Source organism: Passer montanus, unplaced genomic scaffold (assembly GCF_014805655.1).
Source record: "Passer montanus isolate IOZ18808 unplaced genomic scaffold, ASM1480565v1 scaffold4, whole genome shotgun sequence".
Taxonomy (NCBI): Eukaryota; Metazoa; Chordata; class Aves; order Passeriformes; family Passeridae; genus Passer; species Passer montanus.
Window position 1 is genome coordinate 1,863,877 of NW_024368818.1, and position 18,717 is coordinate 1,882,593.

An 18,717-nucleotide genomic window follows, 5' to 3' on the forward strand; every position below is an offset into this window, starting at 1 on the left:
AAAACAGGGTGACCTGTAACATATATGATGTGAAGATTCTTACTGTTTGTCTCACATTGCATTGTCTCTCAGGCTGGTTTGTGTGCTTGTAGCTTCCAAAAGGAGGCCATTGAGAAGAATACAGCACTTGGCTATCTGGGTGGAAGTGCAGAAGTGCTGTACTTTTGTGTGTCTGTCCGTGCTGACCTCAGGTGCATTAGGCACGAGTGTTCTGACTGTGTAGTTGGCTGGTCGAAAGGAGCAAAATGTTCTAGTAGCACAAGCAAAACGAAGGCATAACAGCCAGAAGTCATCAGCTGGATGATGGATTAGGGTGGAGGTGCTACATCTAGCGGGAGAAAAACAATAGGTGTTTGTTGGGGTTTTGGAAGTGAGAACTTCTGTGAGATGGGAGCAGAAATTTGGCTTCCAGCAGCTTTATATTTCAGGAAAGGTACCAACACAAGCAATACAGTGAAAAGTGTAACAGCTAAGTAACTGGGAAAGAGCTGAAGCAAAGCGCTTATGCTTTGCTCTGGAAGTGCTAGAATCAGTACTTGGACAGTCCTGAAATCCAAGGTTTTCTCCAGAAAACACTATTATTTTTGAGGAAAGCAAGAACAAGCAGGAATTGTTGCTCTTGTGAGAAAGGTGCATGTCTTGAGTTGTTAAAACCCCTAAGACTATTCAAAGACTTTCACCATCCTTTTATTGTGTCCACAGAAAGACCAGTCAAAATTCATCACGATGTTTCTGCTTCAGCTGGGTCTAGGTGCAATCCTGTCTTCTGTCTTGTGCATCTGTCTGGTGGAGTTTTTCTAGATGTTTGTTACAGTAGTGCAAAGCAGGTACCTCTGGAGGGCCATAGCTCCCATCTTTCCTCCAAAGGGAAAAAGTTCATGCCTTTCATGACAGGAGGTGCCTGTCTTAGCCTGTTAGTTACAGAGGGGGGTGAGATGATACCCTGTGTGTGCTTTGGAGTGGGCTGAAACTAGTCAAGAGGAATCCTACCCCTCATAACCTCGTTGGCATGTAAAGAAACACACGTATGATCCCCAAAAAAACTTACACAAGCGATGAAGCCTCACTGTTGGGCTTTGGCAGCTCCAGATAAGCCATCACAGATGTTAGAACACTTTTGAGTCTGTTTTTTCCTTCGAAGGAAATAGCTGGAGAGCAGAACAGCATGGTGTAGGGCACCATCAAAAACACAGCAGCAGTGCTTTACTTTCCATGCTCCTGTTCATACCTTGGGGAAAAACGGTAATTATCATTTGTTTAACTTACTTTGTTTTAAAACTACCTATTTTCTTTTGCAAGTCCCAGCACAGGGGAGCTAAGCAGAATGTTTACAGCCAGTTGTTTGTTTCCTTCTTGCTGTCACTTAAAGCACCTTGCAGCAGCAGAACTTCTTATACTTCAAAGTTTCTTGTTCTAGGTAAGTGACATGGGGAGAGATGGTGTTGTATATGTTCTGAGAGGTGTTGCATTATACATTTCTCCACACTTCTCAAGACTGTCATATCTAGGTCTCTCTGTGTATTCCCCCCATAAACATAATTAGGAATGATTTCCTTTGATGCCAGAATGATGATGTGGAAAAATATAACATTGTTTTAAAAAGTTGAGCAGACTGGATGATATTAGTCATTTTTCTCCCAATAAAAAGTGTATACTTACTCCAAACACTGTATTTTGCTGAGAGGGACACAATTATTTTTAAGGATAGTATAACTTCCCTTGACAGGACTGTGTGCTGGGTGGCTTCACTTACCTGTGTTACTGGGTTGGAGAAACACTTTTTGGGGCAGACCAGGCTTCTGCATGAAGGGCAGGGAGGTGCAGGTGGCAATTCCAATACATTCAGAAAACTGAGTAAGATTTTGGCCTACAGATTGGATAACTACTACACTGGTGGAGTTGAATAAAAAGTAGTGGTTTTTTTTGCTCAGGATTTAATTACTTCTCTAAGTTGACTTGTGCTTCCAAGGGAGCATCTTTCTTCATGGAGAGATGTAGGTCGCAAGACGTGGTTTTCTGCCACACAGATGGCAGAATAAACTGTAAGGGTGTCTACAAGGTATGCTTGTCCTTGTGCAAACCAGGGAGCTCAGTCTGTGTGGTATTTTGCAGTAGCCTCATGTTGAGGTTCAGGCCAAGTCTGCCAACTTTTTGCATTTCTTACCTCCTGGTATCATTGTATTGTCCCTGCTGTCACTGCTCCTTCAGCTGTCACATCCAGCAGCTTTCTCCCCAAACTCCTCTTGGGGCTGGCCAATGTGGAGCCCTGTGTTGAGGTTGTGCAGAATCCTTCTGTGTGACATTGGCAGCAGTAAGATGTGAAATATGTGGGTCGTGGTCTGGCTCACAGTTTGGTTGGTCGGTGTCATCTTTGCTTTTTGAGGGGAAAAACCCCTTAAAATCCCACAAACTTTAGCAAGTCTTGCTTTGATCCAAAAAAGGAGCAGGAAGTCTTTTGTCATGCTTTTGATAAAAGTTCTGAGATAAATATGAAATGGGCTATGTTTGGATGCCTCTTTTCCCCAGTCCTTCCCTATCAGCAGCCTTGCAGCCATGAATGTTTGGGTTAGGTGGAGGCAAAACTCTACTTAAACAACAGCTTTCCTGTTCTGGAGCAGGAGAAAGCTGAATGGTGAACGTGTGCCTAAGAAAAGAGTATTCACCCAAAGCAAAAAATCCTCCACACCTACCTCACTCTGAAATTTAATTCCACATCAGTGTTCTAGCACTTTTCTGATGAGATTTATTTAAGTAGAATATATCAAAACTAGGTTGTTGTACCTGTGTGTGAAAACAGGAATGGTTGGTTACCCCACTGACATACTAATCAAACATGATGCTTGTATCATTTGCCATGCTCTGTACTTAATTTAGACTTAAATGCCTAAAACAGATACAGTTTTCCAAGGTATTTTGTTGCAAATCCATCAGTTTAGGAGCTGCGAAGTCTTTGCAGTGATGGCTTGTGGGATAGTATACAAAACACCTTTGAGACTGAATTTTTTTCCACATAGCCCCATACTTTATCCCCTCTGCTCCACCTCCTTGCACCATCCTCTGCTCCTGTTTTTCTGTGCTTGTGTGTCTAGGCTACACTGATGTAGGCATTTCCTGTAGACCTGGCAGCCAGGTTTTGTGACTGACCTGCACAACCAAGTCCCATCCCAAAACGACAGTCCCTGGTGAGGCACGTGTCACGGACTGGCGGGGAAGGGGAGTCTTTGACTGGCCCAACAAGTTGGAACATTGCCATATCCCTGTTACACTGGGAGTGTGGCCACACCATTGGTGCTCAGCATGCCCCTTTTCCTTTTATTGGGCTACCCAGGCTGCCTCATTTAGGGCTTCCTCATGTGGGAGCTTCTCATGCTGTTCCAAGGCAGCTGAGGCTTTGGTGGCCCATCCAAGTCGTGCACTGTTGTCTCCTTCAGCACTGAGTGACCCTGGCCAGTGGGGTGGGTCTGATCAATGGGCAGTACTAGTTGGATCAGATGGTAGGATTCAGTCATTGCTTTCATTCCAGTGTGCATCAGGGCTCTGCCTGTTATGGGAAGGCCTTTCTGAAGAACTTGACAGTGGGAATTTCTTGCAAGAGGCACCTGGGGAACTGCAGACATGCAGCAGCCTCTCTGCTGCAGGAGAGGATGTGTCTGCTGCACACACCAGCCAAGCAAGGGTGTGGAGTGCTTGTCTGTGCCTGCAGTGATGAGCACGTGATGCTTGGAAGGAGCTGATCCTTCCCCAGCCCTAGAATTATGGCTGGAATGTGGGAATACTGTATCTAAAAGCAAACGTTTTAACTCCTTTCACAGTCAGCATCTCTTTTGTATGGTGTAAATCATAGTTGCAAAAAGCTTTAGTATTAGGTCTGTAGTCATGCAAGCACCCTCAGAAGGCTGTAATACATTTTTTAATTCAGCTGGTGTGTTCAATGAGAAATTAACTTCAGTTTCTTCAAAAAAAGGGAAGTTTTTTTTTTAATTATTCCACTGTGTTGAGTCACCCTCCAACAGCCACACCAAGGTACAGGGTTGGCAGGTCTCACTTGGAATTCTTGAAGGCCCTTGAATGGCCTGCAAACCAGTGGAAAAACTCCTAAATTAACAAAAATGTATTCTAATTACTTTGCTAATGACTTTGTTTTGATTGCAGAAGCCTAAAGGAGTGATGCAGCATATTTTGAATTTTCATAGAATGCTTGAATGGTTTGGATTGGAAGGAGCCTTTGAAGCTCCATACAGTACAATCCACCTGCCATGGGTTATTCAAAGCCCCATCCATCCCAACTCTAAATGCTTAATTTGCATACACAGTTACCCAGGGATAACAAAACCTTTCTCAGAAGCCTGCCATCACCTTGGCATAAGGCAAGGAGCCCTGTGACTTGACCACATACAATTTCTGTTCCTCTTTCTCCCTGAATGAGTTTGTCCACAGTGAGTTCTCCTTTATGTTGGCCATTCCTCTGAGGTTTGTTACAGAGTGTTTTCTCTGAAAAAGCTATTCAAACCCTTCCATCTCATTCACAGAAACAACACTCCTGCTGCTTTCCCAGGGAGGGAAAGGGATCTTTTGCTTAAATTCAGTACCCTTTATGGTAATGGAGGAAGTTTTTAATTGGGACAGCATTTTTTAAATTGGGACAGTTTTTTTAATTGGTTCAGCAGTGCTGGGAACGTGCCTGTTTGAGAAACATCTGATCTGCAGACATGTTGATCCACAGGGGTGGCCACAGGTCCGTGGTCCAGCCTGTCACTCGGGCAGGATGCTCATGGGTCACTTGGCAAGGGTGACCAGGGTCTGCAGCTGCCTCATAGTCCTGCCTCCAGCTGGAGCTGCCACTGCTCTCTTTGACCTACCTGCTGGCCTCTGCCTGTTCCCCGCTGCTCAGGGATGTAGCAAAGTCCAATTGTTTCTATCCACTTTGATCTGCTCCTTGTCTGCACCTGAGAGTCCCAGATTGGCTGTGCCCTTTGTACTGGATTAAAATAATGGTGTTTGGGGAAGTCTTCTCTTTCCTTTCTTCTATCAGTCTGATTGGATGTGTCCCATGTCTTTACAGGATACTTTTTGTTCTGCATGAAGGTTGGGGCTCTTAATGTTTTGTTTGTTTCCCCACTATTGTTTTAATAACAAACCAACTTCTGTTGCTGTCTAACTTACTTCCTTATCCCCTAAGGGACATTTCCCACCTTCTTCCAAGCAGCATTCTCCAAGGACCACAACTGGTTTATGCTGAATGACATGGCCAGGGCTTTTGGCTAAGCAAAGTTCTATCTTCATTTTATCTGGGTTTAGGGAGACAGAAGCTCACTTATTTAATATTGTTTCCCAGAGCATTATTTTTTTTCTGTTCAATACCAAGGCCGAGTCCCTGGCAGATTATGGATGATGGGTTGTTTCAAGTGAATCCCTGCTAGTCTGTCTCAGGCTTTCAATTGGGAAGTTTAATTATCAGTGGAGATCCCCTTTGGTGTTATGACAAATTGAGGGAGTTAAATCAAGCAATTTTCTTGCAAGGTGTAATTTAAGTCATGCTGAGGAACTATTTGAGGAGACTGTACTAGAGCTGGTGGGAGACTTTTCAGTTAGATGTTTTTTCATCAGAAAATAGTTATTCTGGTAATTAGGCGTGATGCCCTTTAATGGCTAGGCAGGAAGACATTTCCTTAACTTTTTTATCCCTGGGGAGCTCTGGATGGCAAATGTGCTGCTGTCCTTCTCAAAACATCCGGGTCCTGTTTTGAGCTGACAGGATCCTCGCCAGCTGAAATTTGAGGTGTGGGCTAAAAGGGCTGAGGGCACTGCAGGCATCTTTCACTGGATGGTGCTTCTCAGATGGGAATCTGTCCTGGAAAGTGTCACCTCCCTCTCTTCTGCCCTGGCTGCTGTTTGTGGTGGCCTGCCATTTGGTCAGCTGTAGTCACAGTGATGAGTTTGTTTTGGTGGTGGTGGTTTTCAGCATGATTCCCTGGGTGGTTATTCTGGTACAGCTATGGATGTTAGGCAGCAGGCTGGGGAGATGAAGATGTGGTTTCATGATTTAACCCTGCCAAAACAAAAACGTTGTCTGGCTGCTTCTGTTTTCCCTGTTTTGAGGCAGGGTGCACTATATCCAGCTAGAGTCTAAAAGGTATTTCTCTAATCTGTTTTTGCAACATTTGGGTGGTGGAGATGTGATGTTGTACCCTGTCCCAACCTTTCATTGTGCCCGCAGTTGGAAAGTGATTGGAACATCAAATTCCCCACTGCAAATTAAGCATGATATGATGTGTGTTTCTGCAGTAGGGGAATTAGTGTTTATCCAGCCTTTTCCCTGTTCAATGGCTTACTGTGTGCCATGTTTGATGATAATCACAGCTGGAGCTTTGTGCAGAAGAAAGGGCATCACAACTTCTATTTTGTAGATTTTGAAGCTTGAACTCTTGAGTGTTTCAAGTACTCTTCTCATGACTTCCACAGCAGGAACCTCCCTCCTTTGGTCAAAAATAATGGCTCACTTCAAAATGGATTTTGTGTATCATCACAAATAACCCAGATTGACTTTTCTGCGGGTGTTGAGATAAAACACTGAAGTTTACCTGCTTCAAAATTTTGGGGAAGTTGAAAATTCCTATCTGAAGTTGTGCAAAAAGATGATCTTTGCCATCCTGGAGGTTGTCCTGGGATGAGGGGTTTTTCTGACCTTGGTACAGCCAGTAGCTGTGACAGTTTGGAAAGCAACTGGGTGAGCTACATCACCCTGGCGTTTGCCCATGGTGGTAATTGAGCACTGTCTTCATGTCCAGTGGGACTTGGTGGTCACCTTTCAGTAATTGGTTGCTGGTCAGTGGGTGGTGTAGGGATTATAAAGAGCACCTCACTGTACCTTTTGCAGTGGAAGAAATCCTCCAGGTCTATGAGACACCTGAAGAGGAGCGGGCAATGCTGGTTTGAAAATGTTCCTAGTACTCAGGAGACTGAGGAACAGAAACCTGCAGCATGCCCAGCTCTCTGTGACAACAGGCTGGTCCCCCAGTACCACCTCCCTCGTGGTGTTAAAGAATCTGCTCAACAGAGGAGGGTAATATGATCCCCTTCAGACAGGCAGTGTGCCTTGAAGCAGGTGAAAAAGATTGGGGTTTGTGTACACTGCACAGCCACTCCTGTGTGTGCCTCTGTCTTTGTTTAATGTGTTGTCTGTATTTAACTCCCTGGCTCCCTTCCTCTGAGTAGCAAATGCCTTGCCAGTGGCTGATCTTGATTTCTAATGACAGAATTGGCAAAGAATTTAACATTAATGTCCATATATGCATATAAGTATATACACTCAAATGTAATCTAGATTAATGTATATTGAGATACATGCATACATTTGCACACATACTATAAAAAAAGATAATCTATAAGGGAACAATTTAACAGCTAATAGACAATACCTTCATTTTCTAGTTAAAATACTTTAGCAGGTCAACATCTCTTCACACACAATGAAACAAATGCAAAGAATTTCAGCTACTTGGGTGACTTTTGGCTTGGACTCCCTGCCATTGCTGCTGCTATAGTGAGATAACTTCCAGCTTTGCATAATGCTTGGTCATGCCTTTGCTTTCACTGGCATTTTTGCTGGTGGCTGCATTGCAAGGGGCTACAGTCAAAATCTCTGAGCTGGTCCTCAGCATTTGTCCCAAGCGTGTCTTTCTAAACTGCCTGCCCATTCCAGCACAGCTCATAGGGACACTTGCAGCCACTTCAGGGACACAGCCAGATGCAGCTTCGGGTCTGATGCCACATCCTTTGCTTCTGTTTCTAAAACTCTAGAGATAGCTGCTCACATATGTGTTGGGAAGGCTCAGCATCTTCTGTAGTCATCTTGACTCTGCTCTGTTGCTTGTTGCAGAGCAACATAAGGCATTGGTGTTTTCCAAGGCAAGACATTTTGGAAGGACATACCTGACACAATTCTCGCTTTAAACTGGAATGGATCACACCCAGGACTGATGTGCCTTGGTGATTTGGTTTTCTGAATGATGCTTCAGAAACCATTCAGGAGATCTAGTTTGGTCCCTTACTTTATGATCTTTTGCTTTTAGGAGTCTACAGTCAAATCTGACACCCCAAAAATACCTGTAATGCTAACAGCAGTAGTAGGAATTGAGGTTTTCCACCTCTTTTCTTCTGTAGGACTTCTGTGTGAATGATGCTGTCCTGGGGACTGAAGCAGCAAAACCAGCCTTTTGGAAAGGGCTCCCAAAGGGGTTTGTTACCTATGTGTTGATCAACTGGTTGGCGTCATCACTCTGTGCTTATTTGGGGACCATGTTTGAACTAAATATACAGGGTGAAAACCATTCTGCATTGTCAAATATACCAGCACCAGCGCAAGCTCTTTGTTCTGCAGACTTGAAGCAGTGATTATATGGCTGTATGAGGCATATTTTTCCTCAGCATCCTTTTGGTCTTCAACAAATGTCAGATTGTCCACAGGACATGACTTAGCTGTGAGAGAAGGGTACTGATGGCAGTAGACATTTCCATGTGTTTCAAAATGGATATAAGCATATGTGGGGCAATGTTGAATGAAGATTTCAGCTCACTCCTCCTCCAAGGAGATGTCTGGGGTCTTGGATGTAGGACATGCAGCAAGGTTAGGGTTAGGTTTTCTTCTTTCCTTAGTAGAAAACTCGTTGTTCTGCTTAATCAGCTTTAGTTTTATGCTCTTCTGCAAATTGGAGAAGAAAATTCTCAGGAACAGTAATGCCTTGAAGTAGGTAAGGGGTGGTGTTTCAGAAGTTGAAACAACTTGTAATTGTTGAGGAAGTGATAGTATTGCTTATGTAAAATGGTGCTCTGTCAGCTTATTTTTACACATGGTGTTTTATGTTTAGCTGGACAGATGTTTATTATGGTTTACTTTTTTGCTGTCAACCGCATGGCAGATTGCTTATTTTCTTACGGGTTTGAGGAATGGGGAAGGAAATCTATCAACCTGATATAATAGCTATGTTAACCATTAGATAAAAGGAGGAAGAATATCTTATTTTATTTGAAAATACAATAGAGTCAAGACACAAAAAGTTGGACAGGGAACAAAAGTAATAAACATGAAATGCACTGTAAATAAAACACCAGTAGCAGTTGGACTATTGAAGTTGGTGGGAGCTTTGCCATTGACTGTGGTGGGACAGGATTCACCCAAGGAGGTGGCCCCTGGCCCGGGGTCCACCCTGCTAGGCGACCTGGGTGTGTCCTTGCTTCCCACCACTCCCAAAGACCTCTGCTCCAGCCAGAACATGGAGATACCCAAAGTCATGGGGTGAAACCATTTCCTACCCAGGGTCTGAGTAGCTGGGACTTGCACCTCGGTGTTTCTCATGGGAGAAACCAGAGCTAAGGCAGGGGTAAGTGTTAGGCATGCACAGAACAAAACTCATCTATATTCATTCAGATTCAAGTTTCCTCAGCTTGAAGGTGGTTAGGTACCATCTGGAAACATTTCTGGAATAATTTATATTGTTTTATGTTATTAGGACTGCATTATGCCACAGGAATACTGACTGTGCATTCAAAAAAAAGGCTCATCTTTTCAAGTGAGGCTGGGAGTGGAACCAGCCCAGAACAAAGGGTCACTTCAAAGTCAAGGATGACTGTTTCAGACGGCAAAATCACAGCTGGATCCAACATCTAAGGAGGGGAAAAATCATAATCTCTGCCAAAATCACCCTTTGATACACTTGCAAAGATAACAAATGATACACAGAAAGTTTTGGGCAGAGGTGTAATGACTGTACTGCATCCTGCTAAACCAAAAGATCATTCTCCTGAAAAAAATCCCACTTGTCTTCATTGAAGGTCTCTTTGTTAAGTGACAGTGAATATAATTGAAAGTAAAATGTTGATATGGTACCTGCTGTTTCAAAGCAAAGAAAACGTGTAAGAGATGCTTGGATGGTGATCAGTGGCCTGTGAGATGAATGACAGTGCTGTGTGTAAGGGCCACAGAACATGGCTGCATTGCAGGCTCCCTGTTTATTACCTGCAGGCTATGGGAAGTATTCTATTCACAACAGAGATGCTCAGACTTTTGACATCTTTTTTGTGAAAGAGGCAGTTGATATCTTCATCTGGAGTTCACCTGGAAGAGCACTGTCTGCTGGCATTAAGCCAGTTGCACGATGTTGGTCTTAATTTCCAGGTCTGTCATAATTAAATAGCCCCTCTTCTAAGCAAATCATTAATAAAAAGCAGTTTTGCTTTATTCTTGATGGCCGTAGTACAGCTGTGCACACCTGTAGATAGGCCCAAGGGAGCTTCCAAATGAAATTGCTTTGAAATATGTTTCTTCTGGAACACTCTTGAGTGATATATAAACTTGAAATAATTCAATAGGTTTATTTTTTTAGTGAATAAATTGTACGTCTCCCTGCCCCCTAGGACCTTGCCAAGTTCTCACCCTGATCCTCCACCTCTGCACCAAGGGTCTGTTCCTCTCCTGGGGACATTGCCCCTCACCAGCCCTGTTTTTGCCAAGGAAGTGATTTCTCATGATGTGTGTGTCTGTGACAAGGCAGGGAATTGGGGACCAGTTACCCCTTCATTTTCAGTGCAGAATTAAAACCACTAAGTTATGTTTGTTTTGCAGGGTACCAGATTTTGTTAAGGTAGATAGATGGCTGTGTAGGAACTAAAAGGTCTGGCATTGTTGTTAGGTAGCATCCTAGAAAGCAACAGAATTCATAGGAGACACTCCAGTACCACAATCTTCTTGTCCTTTTAATCCAGTTCAAAGTTTGTGAGTGCTATGTCCCAGCTTTGGGGAGCTGGGCAGTTGTCCAGCCAAAAGCAATCCTGGCTGCCATGGATTTGGGTAAGGTTCAGGTGAAAAGGAGGTTGTTCACTTAATCTGACATGAATGCATTTAGGTGAAGACTTAGGTGTGTCTTCCTGCTGAAGGGAGAAGATAGTTTTCCCTCTCTGTATGTGTTGGGAACTCCCATGGTTAATGAAACAAGATTTTTGTAAGATTGGCCTAAAACCTGCCTTTCTTTATTTGTCTAAATCCATGCCTGTTGGGAGCATGTTTGAGAGCTGTTGGTGGGGTACAATTCCTGACACAGTGGGTCTTGTAAATCCTCAGCCCTGTTCCTGCAGTTGTAATTACTTTCTCATAGTAGGGGAGTTAGTATAAAGCCAAGAAAAAGGGATTTAAGCCAGGACTTATGACGGGTGTCTTGGAAAAGTGAAGAGGATTTTTGGTTTTGTAGTTGATGCTGTGGTAACAAAATTGAAGCATGAATTTAACAGTTGCCTCAGTTAATTAAGTTTCTTAGCATGTATTTTCCCACCTTTTTCACTAGATTTTAGCTGGAGCTGATGAGGTACCAGTCTCACTGAAGTGTACTGTAAATTGCATTTAGGAGTATTTTTGCCTGCACGTTATTCTCAGCACAGTATTGATGTCCGTGTGCAGTGTGTACTGCTGGAAAATGTATGTCTCAGTCCAGCATTGCATCAAAATAAAAGAACCTTTTTCCTTTTCCATAATTAATGAAGAAACATTTTTTAAGCCCTGTTGCTTAAGCCAGGTTTAATGGAGGGGTGAGGCTATTGGAGCTGAAGGATGCAGTCTGAGATGGAAGATGAGGTTCATCCTTGTAGGCTGTGGCCACACAGCCTGGAGATTTGTAGAGCAAAACAGAGAAAATCTGATGTCTGCACAGCACATCTTACGGAGGAGGTTGTCCTGGAGTGGCTGTTTCCTCAGGCTGTCAGGTTGAGAGGTGTTATGTACATCCCTGCAACGTCCTCAAGTTTAAATTCATCCCAGTAGTACAGGGTTTATGCACTCTGCAAGCTCTCCGCAATGTGAACCAAATTATGGTAAATGGAGAAACTGGGACATTCACTTTTAAAGTACTCTCTTGCCCAGAACAAGAAAACCCCTCTGAAAGAGAAAATTTGCATTTTTAATTTGTCCACTTGTGTGTGAACTGCCTGTGGAGCAGGGTGGGAGTGTAATATTGCCTCTCTCCCGGGATTGCCCAAGGTTTGCAGTGTGACTGAGAGTTAGAAGCAGAACTTTGGTGTTGTTTATTTTAATTCCCCATGGTAAGTCTAGATAAAATGTCAGAGGAGACATTTCATCTTGTAAGAAGGTGGAAGATGAGAAGTTTCATGTGCTGAAATGTAACAGGGCCGTAGCATTGTTCCTGGTGCATTGATGCTGATGTAGGAGGGTCTTCTGCTCTAGATAATGATGGCAGCATCTTTCTTGCAGGCCCAAACAGGAAGATGGAGTGTCAAAAAATTACCAATTTTGGAAACCAGCTTCTTCGCCGGAAAAACGTGGACTGCTCTCGAGAAGACAGTCGCCTGTCGCGATGCCTTAACACGTTTGACTTGGTGGCCCTGGGTGTAGGCAGCACTTTGGGTGCAGGTGTCTATGTACTGGCTGGAGCTGTGGCACGGGAAAACGCAGGACCTGCCATCGTCATCTCCTTCTTGATTGCCGCCTTGGCTTCGGTGCTGGCCGGACTCTGCTACGGAGAATTCGGTGCTCGAGTCCCTAAGACAGGATCAGCTTATCTCTACAGCTACGTGACTGTGGGTGAGCTGTGGGCCTTCATCACGGGCTGGAATCTAATCCTGTCCTATGTTATTGGTAAGTATGCTGGGTGTGCTGCCAGAGCCTAGCTTTAGTTCAAGGTGGCAGCCTGGTCTGTAGGGTCACCCTTGTTTGCGTACCTGTGTTTCTGTTACAAAATGGATGTTTCACTCTTGCACTCACCCAGGGTTTCAGGCCTCATCAGTGGGATGTGCCTTTGATGGCTCCTGTGCTGCTGACTGAGGGCTTATTGCTGCTGGGAGTTCCTCTGAATCTCCACCTCATCCCTCTGGCATCCCCTGGCTTCTGCACGCTTGCTAGGGTGCTAAAGAGTGTCCTGTCTGCTTAGAAAGGAGCTGCTCACGCAAAGATGCTTTTCTACAGAGTGTCTGTACTCACAGTTGATCAAGGATTAATTCTGGTCCCTTTGGGATCTATTTAAAGTATCTGGAGATAAGAGTTTTGTCTTGTGAATTGCTGGGGAATTAATCTTGAGATGATCTGCAGGTTCACAGTCTCTGGAAAATACAAACCAAATCCCTCCTAAGCCCTTGATTCCCACTAGGAGAGGCCCTGGCTCAAGCTCAGAGCATGCGCTGTGCAAATCAGCTGATGCATTAAAACTAAGCCACACTTTGCTAATTAAGGATTCGTGTCTTTTCAAGTACATTCTGGGCAGGCTGCTTGTTATCACGCCTCTAAGGCTGCAACAGACTCGCCAGTTGAGACTGAAAGCTTGCTAGTTAAACTGAAAACCAACATTTGCTAAATTACTAAAGGGAGTTGTTTTTTTAAAATTCGTTTTATGGGATTTGTAAGCATTACCTCGGAATTTAGTTTCCATGGTGCTTGGAGGGTAAGATCATATAAAGAACAACATAGTGGCATAGCAGCTGCCTGTCTGAGATCATGCTGGCTTTCCTCTGTGTGTTACCTGAAATATTTTTCTCCTCTTCGACTCCTTATTAAAAAAAAAAAAAGAAAAAAGAAGATGAAAAGCCAGAGTAATTAAACTCCTCTCCTTAAGAAGTCTGAGTCCTGTAGCTATTTTGTGAATTACATTCACTGCAAAGAGTAGATGAAAATAATTTTTTTAAAAGTAAGCGTATGATTTCTTCCACACTTCTACGATGGACTCTGCTTAGGCTACACGAAGAAAAATTGAATAGACTTCTTGGTAATTTTTCTTCTGTTCCAGAAAGGTAATGATAAATCGTCTCCTTCATGCCCTTCATCTAGTTGGTTTTGGGGCCATTCCTACCATGATACTGGACGACCAAAATGAGTGACATAGCCGTGGTTGCTGTCCCATAACCTGATTCTGCAAATGCACAATGAAAAGTTTTGCCTACTGAATGTTCTGCTCCGAGGATCTGGGCTCAGAGTGGTATTTCCGAGATTTTTTTTTTTTCCTCTCATAATGGATTTTGAACAACTGTCTCAATTCGTATTTCAGAGTTGACTGATTAGTGTATTGTCACAAGGCAGAGAATTCAGTTAAAAATAAGTAGATACTATCCATGAATGTGTTCAAATACAACTTCATTACTTTTATTTCAGTCCTCTATCAAGAATGAGTATTTGCAAACTGTCTTTCTCATAATTTGTGAGAAAGGGTGGCTAAGGTGGAAAAACGCTGGGGGAGGATATGAGGTGTAGGAAGTCTCTTTATCTTACCCAGCTTTTTTCTCAGAGCTAATTGCCCCTCTTGAGAGCAAGGACAACTCCCAGCAGCTTCTGGGGCGTGGAGGAGAAGGATATGTTGGCTGCCACTGTAAGGCCCCAATCAACTCTCAATGAGACTTTTGAAAGTGTTTATAATGGTTCCTGTACTCTGAGTTAGACACACGGGAGAAATACTGACCAGATAGTCTCAAGAGGCCAAACAACACAAAAGTTTACTGGCAAACTTTGAAAAATTAGGTGACTTTGGCTAAAGACTTACTACAACATCTGATCAACATAAAACACTTCTCACAGCATTAATTTAGCCCATCCAACTTAGCAAACTTTAAACCTGTTCCATGTTAGTTACTCAAACTCTTCCAAGAGGAGGGAATTAGAAGAAGGAGCAAAAGACAGAGAAGATATAGAAAAGCACACATAGCTACCAGTGCCTGGGTTCCAGCAGTGTTCAGATACAAACTCCAAGAGGAAGGTAGGGTCAAGATGTGCTGCACTCATGCTCAGCCATAAAAACCCCTGGGCCTTTGTGGGCCAGGTGGGACTTGTGGTCATTTGGCCACTCGGGAGCCGGGTTAGGCAGAGTGGAGGGAGCCCTGCCCCTGGTGTGCCAAAGCAGTGCTGGAATAGAGGCTGGGGGGTGTGGGAGCAGGGCACTGCCTCAGCAGGGCAAAGCTTGACCTGCTCACTCTCAAACACACAGACATCCTTAAATGCCCTGGTACATCAGTCCTTCCAGTCTCTGACAGGTACATGCTGCACTTCAGAGCCAGGGCTTGAGAGGGGCAGAAAGCTGTTTTTTTCTTAATCTTGCTGAGAAAATGCCAAGCAGTGTATCAAAAATGTGCATCTCTAAAGGGCTCGGTCAGCTTGGTGTTTTCATGCTGAGGTTCTCAGACAGTGGCTCAGGAAGTATTGGAGGGTGGAAAAAGAAATCCTGGAGTCCCAAGGATGGGTGGCCAGTAACTTTTAATTAATTGAAGTGATTTTACCTGGGGGAAGGCTCATGTGGAGCCTTGGAGGTGGGTGATGAGAAATAAATGGGGGTGCAACTTATCAGTTATGGCCTAGAGAGAAGGAGACAGGTGTCCAGGTCTGGGATCTGATGTGAACTTTCTTCTGGGATGATGTGGGTTTGGGGAACTGTGCCAGATTGTGGGATGTGTTTCAGGAACTAGAAAGTGGTGGGAGCTGGTAGTATGATGAGTAACAGTATCTCATTACTCATAGGTAAGTAGGTTTTCTGGGGTTTTCTGGCACTTGGTGACCTCCTTGCCTGTGCCTGTTCCTGCAGCAAGCCCAGCACCTGAGCTCTGCAGTCCTGGGAGCTGCGTGCTGTAGGCAGGAGCCAAATCTGCTCTGGTGAGGCTATGCTGATGCAGAACTAGTAAGTCCTTCTGGGTACCAGCTGAATGTCTTAGCACTGTGCTCTCTAACAACAGCAAGATATTATCCAGGTGTCTGTGCTGTTGAAAGAATGTGAAATTCCCCCTGCTCCCTGAAGCCTGTTGGTTACAGAGAGTTCTGGATAAATGGCTCATAGTTTTGTGGAACTGGCATTGAAGCAGCTGGCATCTAATATAACACATGCAGGAGCTGGGTGTTCCCGTCCGAGAATGTAAAATATTAGAGCTAGGACAAAAAAATAGCACTAAAATAGTCTTTTTTCCTCAAATCGTGCCAAAGCTAACCTGAAAAATTGTAATGTGGTGTACAATAACTTCTGCAATTTCTCAAGATTAAATTGATGGCAGTGATGTCCAAACTCTTTAAAGGTGTTCACACTGTGCACTTTTCTGTCTTGGTGAACAGAAGAGTCTCCCAACAGGTCTGTTCTGCAGCTTAATTTTTATGCTGTTGCAAAGCTGGATTGGGCAGGCGAGTGTTCCCAGCTGTGCTGCAGGTGCTGCCCACCGCTGCTGCAGAGGATTTGGCTGTAGGTGAGCACAGACATTGTTTGACAGGATTGCAGGTGCTGGAGTTGGGACCTGAACACCCACTCACAGGTGAGTGTGGCAGGACAGACTGTTCTGGGTGGAAAGGGGCCCCTGATGGCATCCTCTGAGGAGCTGCTCTGCAAGCCAAAACCAAGCCAAGCTCTTTTTTTAACTAGGTAGTTATGTACAGTAATAATTATGATATGCAATTAGGTGCTCTTATATACAGTGTGTGTACTGTATGAGACATTGAGAGTGTAACAGTAGCCACATTAACACAGGAGAGGGAGAAGTTGGCTTTCAAAACCCAATTTATTTTACAAAATACTGTCACTGTCTGGTGGTAATTCTTTGTTGTTACTATTTCAGTTCTCTAAAATTACTTTTATGGCCCAGACACTGTCCCCAGCTTGCTTGTCCTGAGACCCAGGTTCACTCCTCACCTCAGCAAGCTGCACACAGTTGGATGCACTCAACAGAAACAAAAAGCAACCCAGAGGATGAAGCCTGAGCATTTGCTGCAGGCAGGAGCTGTTTCACTTGCTGTGGTCATCCCCAGCATTCTGCAATAGGCTGACTTATCCTCAGATAACATGTAAATTGTATCTGAGTCTTTTTCCTGCTTGGATGCTCTAGCACTGGAGGTCACAGCAGACCTGGGTGTTGCCAGAGTGCAGAGCTGGCCACTGGTGTGGTCCAGGCTCTGGTGCTGCAGCATTGCACTGCTGGAGGGCAGCTGGATTCTGTAAGGGCCCTCTGCCTGGGCTGCAGCCACCTGACTGGGGCTGCCAGGGACTTCTGCCAGCATTACCTTTGGACCTCTCTGGTGACAGAAATTACCAGGTTTCGGGGAAGGACAGGCCCTTGGGAGTTTAAGGAAAAGGTCAGTCAGGGCAGTATCAAAGGCAAAGTTGAGGTTTGCAAAAAAGCCAGACTAAAAATACTTTTCTCGTCAGCTCAGCATGAGTCTGGGACCCACCACTGTGTGTGTTACTATCAGAGCAGATGCCAAGCATGAACACAGGCTGTGGGCTGGGTATGGATGTGAAAGGCTGCTCCCAGCACCTGGGAGCACATGCAAGGTTGCTTCGAGGCCCTCTGTATTGAAAAACCTTACAAGGCTCCCCCTGGTTTGGAACATGTGTCAGCCACAAAGGGTGATCTCTGTCCTTTCTGTCCTCTGGCAGGAACTTCGAGTGTGGCCAGAGCCTGGAGCGCGACGTTTGATGAAATCATAGGGCAGCACATTGAAAAATTTTGTAAAAAATACATGACGATGGATGCTCCCGGAGTGCTAGCAAAATACCCAGACATCTTTGCTGTGGTGATAATCATCATCCTAACAGGTGAGGCACTGGAGGAGTTTGTGGGTCTTGCATCTCCTTCTTCCGTCATCTCATTGTTTGCTTTTGGAATGAGCATGAAGTCCTGATTTCTTTTGAACAACATATTAAAGACTTTCTTTGCTACAAGTATTGGATTGACCTATATAGCTGCTGTGGAGTTTGCACAGGGCATAGCCTATTTACAAGGTTTTTAATTAGAGGGGAGCATTCTCAATATTTTTTGAGCTACTTTTAAAACCTTCAATCAAATTTTGTATAAGGAGGAAAAGAAAAGATGACTTGTTATCCTCAATCAGGTATAGGAGTTTAATCCTTCCCTCCACAAATCCTATTACACAAGAATTTCATGCAGTTAGTCTATCAGCCTTATTCCCCCTTTGATAATCTGCCAGTTTTTGATGCCTTGAGCCATGAAAGTGAGGGGAAAAAAAGAAAGAGGACTTGGTTACAGTTTCATGTACTACTGTTTTAGTTTTGGGTTTTTTAAAATATATATGGGCTTCAATTTGCAGAAGTGAATACAAGACTCCAGAGAAATAAATGTGTCACAGACAGTCCACACCTCTTTTTTCCCTAAAAATGTGCCAAGCCTTTGTTCATAAATCGGAAAAGTTTTGACAACTTGCAGGATCAAAATTCTTGTGAATGTTTACCTCTACGCCAGCTGGGTCTTGCAAAGCATTACCAAGTTTAGGCAAATTTTAAAAATTATGCTTCTATACTCCTCTCTGGTTTCCAGCAGGCAGAAGCTGCAGTGTCACACTGGCAAGATTATCCTGACATTTCCCACTGATCAGAATGGCCTTCTCAGTGTGAGCTGTGCTCATGGGGACAGGCCTCATAAACAAGGGATGCTTTGGCATTTGGGTTTGCATTTGGATCTAGGACTGTATCAAGGGCTGCTGAAGCCAATAGCAGCCGTCTGTTTTCAGGATTACATCTGAATGGGAGAGATTTTCCCATTTGTTCCTTTGTAAGTTATATGAATTGCTTTCATTTCAAATCAGAATCTGATCTTTCACTTCAGATACAATTTACAAAATTTAGAACTCTTCATTTGAGCACTGCTGAGGTATAAAATTACAAAGGTTACTTTATAATAAGGTGGCTTTATGCTCCTGCATGAAGCAAATTCCAGGATTTTAATAAAAAAGGCAAACCATTATTT

At 44.0% G+C, this 18,717-nt stretch overlaps 1 protein-coding gene across 3 annotated transcripts in view; it reads left to right on the forward strand.

The window, feature by feature from the left end:
* SLC7A1 (solute carrier family 7 member 1) overlaps positions 1–18,717 on the forward strand; it is a 37,952-nt gene that overhangs the window by 3,243 nt on the left and 15,992 nt on the right. Inside the window, exons 2-3 of one of the 3 annotated variants that reach the window (XM_039718407.1) lie at positions 12,257–12,640; positions 17,391–17,549. In XM_039718407.1, the coding sequence (XP_039574341.1) occupies positions 12,271–12,640; positions 17,391–17,549 (529 nt within the window). In that variant the 5' untranslated portion in view covers positions 12,257–12,270. Of the gene's footprint in view, positions 1–12,256; positions 12,641–13,781; positions 17,550–18,717 lie in introns of those variants that run through there. The other 2 variants (XM_039718408.1, XM_039718409.1) reach the window with 2 other exon arrangements.